Source organism: Portunus trituberculatus, chromosome 12 (assembly GCF_017591435.1).
Source record: "Portunus trituberculatus isolate SZX2019 chromosome 12, ASM1759143v1, whole genome shotgun sequence".
In the NCBI taxonomy this organism is placed as follows: Eukaryota; Metazoa; Arthropoda; class Malacostraca; order Decapoda; family Portunidae; genus Portunus; species Portunus trituberculatus.
Window position 1 is genome coordinate 2,240,539 of NC_059266.1, and position 5,000 is coordinate 2,245,538.

Here is a 5,000-nt window from a genome sequence, read left to right on the forward strand (position 1 = left end):
CTATTTCCTCATTCTACTCCGCTTCATTTTACTCCTTCTCTCTCAGTTCCTCTTCCTTTTGCTTCTCTTACTTTATCAACTATGCTCCACATCCTCTTCCTCAATTTTCTGTTGCTCCTATTCCTCCTCTTCCTCATTCTACTTCATTTCCTCCTTTCATTCATTCTCTTCTATTTTGTGTTATCTTACTATGTCTTACTTACTCCATATCTCTTACTCTTACTTCTCCTGTTTCTCTATTTTCTGCCCCTTGTCCTCTTACTTTCCTTCTTACTTTTCCTACATTTGTTATTTTTCTCCTCCCCTTTCACTTTTTTTATCTTTCCTCTTCCTCTTTCTCCATTTTCTGTCGCCTCTCCACTTTCTACTTTCACCTCCTACTGTAACTACCACTTCCCCTCCACCTCCTCTTTCCCATTCAACCTATCTCATTTTCTCCCTTCATCCAACCCCTTTCTCCATTTCCTGTTACTTCTGCATCTCCTCCCTTCTACTCAAACTTTCCCTTCCTCCTCCTTCATCTCCTCTTTCTCTTCCTCTTCCCTGCTCCTCCTCCTGCTGCTGCTGCGATATTTATACACTCATTCAACACAGTCACCTGAGCGAGGATACATCAATCTCACGAGCTCGAGTTCAGTGAACCAGCGATTCATCTTTTGCCTTTATTTTTTCCTCCTTTCTGCGTGACTGGTAGGAGGAAGAGAGGAAATAAGGAGAAAAAGATTGAGGAGGAGGAGGAGGAGGAGTTGTATAGTAAGGACATAAAAGCAAGACCAGAAATAGATGAGAAAAATGGGAAAAAAGAAGAGAATGAAAGGAAGAGGAAGAGAAAGAAGAAGCATGATGAGGAGGAGTATGAGGAGAGAAAATTAAAGATGAGATATTTACATACAATAAATGATAAAGAGGAGGAAGAGGAGTCATAATCGAAAGGGTTACGGCACAAGAAGGAAATAAAGAAACACACAAAAGGAGACGAAAGAGAAATAGGAAAAAGAAGAGACTGCCAGAGAGAGAGAGAGAGAGAGAGAGAGAGAGAGAGAGAGAGAGAGAGAGAGAGAGAGAGAGAGAGAGAGAGAGAGAGAGAGAGAGAGAGAGAGAGATAAAAGCCTCACGTAAAGAATGAAAAGATAACAAAGAACAGTAAGGTGGAGGAGGAGGAGGAGGAGGAGGAGGAGGAGGAGGAGGAGGAGGTAAACAATGAAACAATAGACGGAAAAATGACAATAAACTTAGAATTCCAAAATATATGAGTAAAGAAACTTATTATGACTAATGAAAAAAAAAAACAAATAATGGAACCAGAGAGAGAGAGAGAGAGAGAGAGAGAGAGAGAGAGAGAGAGAGAGAGAGAGAGAGAGAGAGAGAGAGAGAGAGAGAGAGAGAGAGAGAGAGAGAGAGAGAGAGATCTAGGTCATGAGGAAGAGCCATCCTCACCTGGGGACTAATTACACCTTCAAATGCACCTCAAGTAATATGAGGTGAAAATTAAATTCCGATCGAGGCAACGAACGTAGAGGAAAATAAAATTAATAAAAAAAATATAAAAAAATGGGAAATGATACAATATTTCCTCCATGTTATTGAGGACACCAATTTTTTTTTTTGCTGATTATTTCATTTTGTTTATTCTATTCATCTTTCTATATTTCAATTATTTTTTCTTTATTGATTTGGTGTTTGGTATTTTTTTAGACAAATTTATACCGTGTGATTTCCATTCCGGGTGATAAAAAAAAAACTCGTAAATAAAAAAAATAATTTCACTAAGATTTCGAAGCTAAGATAAGAGAGAAGAGAAGATCAAGAAGTAAAGTGCTATTAACAAAATATATCACGAAATTTCAAAGATAAAAAATGTTCATGAACTTAAAGGGAAAAGCAGTTACACATATGTATAACTGCATCTGTATTGATTTATATCTATTATGTGTTTTATGTGGTCGATATGTGTATACAATTGTAAGGTTGTAGTTTTTACATCATCAGTATTGTATTTACTACTACTACTACTACTACTACTATTACCATTACTGTTACTACTACTTCTACTGCTAGTACTACTATTACTACTACTACTGTTATTGCTGCTACTGCTATTACTATTACTACTACTACTACATTATTGCTACTAATATTACTAACACTACTTCAATAGTCACCATTATCAATACTGTTACCTCTTAAGCAACAGGACTTTTTGCAGTATTAATATCACTTAGTCATCTCTCTCTCTCTCTCTCTCTCTCTCTCTCTCTCTGCAGCATTCCTCTGTCCAATCAATAATCTAATATGCTCTCCTTCTCCCTCGCTTCTTTCCTCTCCTTCCCGCTTTCCCTCTCACCCCTCACATTCCTTGACTCAATCACTTCAAATATAGTTACTCGGCATGCACACGCGCGCACGCCACACCACGCCACGCCACGCCACGCTACCACGCACAGACACACACACACACACACACACATTCAACTCTTACGCATAGCTACATTGTATATCCTCATTTTTTTCATTTAATATCCAACACACACACACACACATTACAATTCCCAGAAATCACACGTACACACACCACAGATAACTTGCGCCACCTGATAAACCCTTAAAGATGAATAACAGAAGGAAGGAAGCTTACCAGTGTATCTTTTGAACACTCCGACCTGTCATACCACCATTTGTTCTTCAGTCTGGCCAGGTCTCCGCTCTCCTTCAAGCTGAGAATGGCTAAGTTGAGCCTCTCCCTGCAAAGAAAATGGAGTGTGAGAAAATGGAGAAGAATTGCACAGTGTTATTCTTTTCTTTTCAATATATAAAGGAGGCCAGGCAAGAGCATAAAGATGGAGAAAAATTGTCTCACTATTTTGTTGTCCCAGAAAAAAAGTCAAGCAGAAAATAAAATAAAATGCGAGTAAAGTCAGTTTAGTTACGGATGTGTTCGGATGATTCTCTCTACGAACACTATTGAGTCATTGAAAGGGAGGTGAAACTAACACAAGCATTTCTAGAGTTCACTAATGGGAGGGACGAAAACTAAACCAAACAAAGAGTTTCAGGTTTTTACTATTGAGCGATATGGAAAAGCGCAGCAGAGTTTCAGGGTTTGCCATTATAAGACATGAAAGCACACTAGAATTTGAGTTTACTATTGAAAAGTTATGCAAATACACTGAGCGACCGAGTGTAAGTAATGGTTAACTCTTACGTTACTGAGATGAATTGAAGAGGTGACAGGAAACTAAAAGCAGAAAAAAATGATACAGAGAATACAGAAGAAAGAGTTACGCATTTCTGAGGTTACCATAGAAAGGGGGAAAAAAAAAAAAAATTGGGTACTCATTTTAGTTAACTTTTCCAAAAATAGATGGTGAGGGAAGGCAGAAAGTAAAAATAATAAAGAGGTTGCGGGAGACAGAAAATGTGAAGACGATAGGGAGAAGAGAAAATAATAATAATAATAATAATACAAGATAGCAAGAAAGAATACGAAGAGAGGAAAAGTGGTATGGGGGACGGTAATGAGGGGAAGAAAGGAAGGAAGGAGGAAAGGCAAGAGGGGGAAAAAATGTATGTACATTCAGCAAGGCTAATGATAAAGGCAGAGAGAGAGAGAGAGAGAGAGAGAGAGAGAGAGAGAGAGAGAGAGAGAGAGAGAGAGAGAGAGAGAGAGAGAGAGAGAGAGAGAGAGAGAGAGAGAGAGAGAGTGCGCAATGACATTCCAATTCTTCGTTCTTTTTTCCGCTCCCGGGACGAGGACAATGACGGAAGAAAAATAAAAACAAAGAAATATAGCAATAATGATAATGAGAAACAGATGAAGAAAACCTCCACTAATGAATTTCCAAACGAACGAGAGAGAGAGAGAGAGAGAGAGAGAGAGAGAGAGAGAGAGAGAGAGAGAGAGAGAGAGAGAGAGAGAGAGAGAGAGAGAGAGAGAGAGAGAGAGAGAGATTCTTGTGCATTGTAAATTATTTTGATGCAGGAGAAAAAAAACGTCAATAAAATGGTGTTTCGTTAATGAATGTAAAAATACGAACGTCTATTCTTTACAGCTCATTAGGAACAGAATGCGTCTTACAGAATTTCTGAAATATAGAAAATAAATTACTTATGAGAGGGAAATAAAAAAAATATGAAAAAAAGGAAAATAAATATATACTTGAGCTCGAAAAATACTAATAGCTGAAATGTGCATTATAAAAAACATAATAGGAATAGAAGAAAAACAGCAACGATTTTCGGAGAACCTGATTATAACTAAGCACTGATGTATTTGCCAATTTAAGTATGAAAATAAAGTGAAGGAAACAAGGAAAGAAATTAAGGACAAAATAATAATAAAAAAAAAAGCATGATGGGAGCCCAATACAATTCAAATTACGTGGTGCAGTGGAACCATGCGTGCTTTGGGATCCGAGGGGTCTCCAAGCACACCGGTTCGAATCCTGTCCACGGTCCGAGTGTAGGTTGGGCTTTCTCACTCGGGTTAACGGTTTCCTAGCGGGTGGGCTTTGTGATAGGGGGTACCCAAAAAGTATCCCCTTTAGCCCATAAATTCCCGTGAAAAGCCCACATGGTATAAAAAAAAAAAAAAAAAAACTGCAAGCTGAAGAATGTAGAAAAATAGGAGGAAGAATGCGATATTTTACTGACAACTTCATCACAGCACACCCAAAATGATTAGCTTTACTATTCTTTCTTCCTTCACCTCTTCATTTTCTTTCCACTTTCTTTTTTATCTTCTCTTTCTTTTCCCTCCTCATCAAGTCAGGCAAACGACTCAGTCTCGTGCCTTCACCATTTTTTTTCCTTGAGGACTGAACAGACGAACACAATGAGCTTTTAGAAAGAAGAGATGCGATATCACGATTTTAAAAGACTGAGCATCTCGAGGCGGGAACACTGAAAAGGAACGTTCGCTAAATAGAGACAACTCGAACTGAAAAACAACACACAAAACATAATTAAAAAGAAAAAAACGCAGAAATGACAAACGAATTTTT

The 5,000-nt window shown here is 38.1% G+C and overlaps 1 protein-coding gene across 4 annotated transcripts in view; it reads right to left on the reverse strand.

Annotated features, from left to right (window-relative positions):
- Positions 1 to 5,000, reverse strand: part of LOC123502760 (glutamate receptor 1-like) — an 815,513-nt gene that overhangs the window by 38,416 nt on the left and 772,097 nt on the right. For all 4 annotated transcript variants that reach the window (XM_045252006.1, XM_045252005.1, XM_045252004.1 and 1 more), the window contains exon 18: positions 2,636 to 2,741. In XM_045252006.1, coding sequence (XP_045107941.1) covers positions 2,636 to 2,741 — 106 coding nt within the window. The remainder of the gene's footprint in view (positions 1 to 2,635; positions 2,742 to 5,000) is intronic.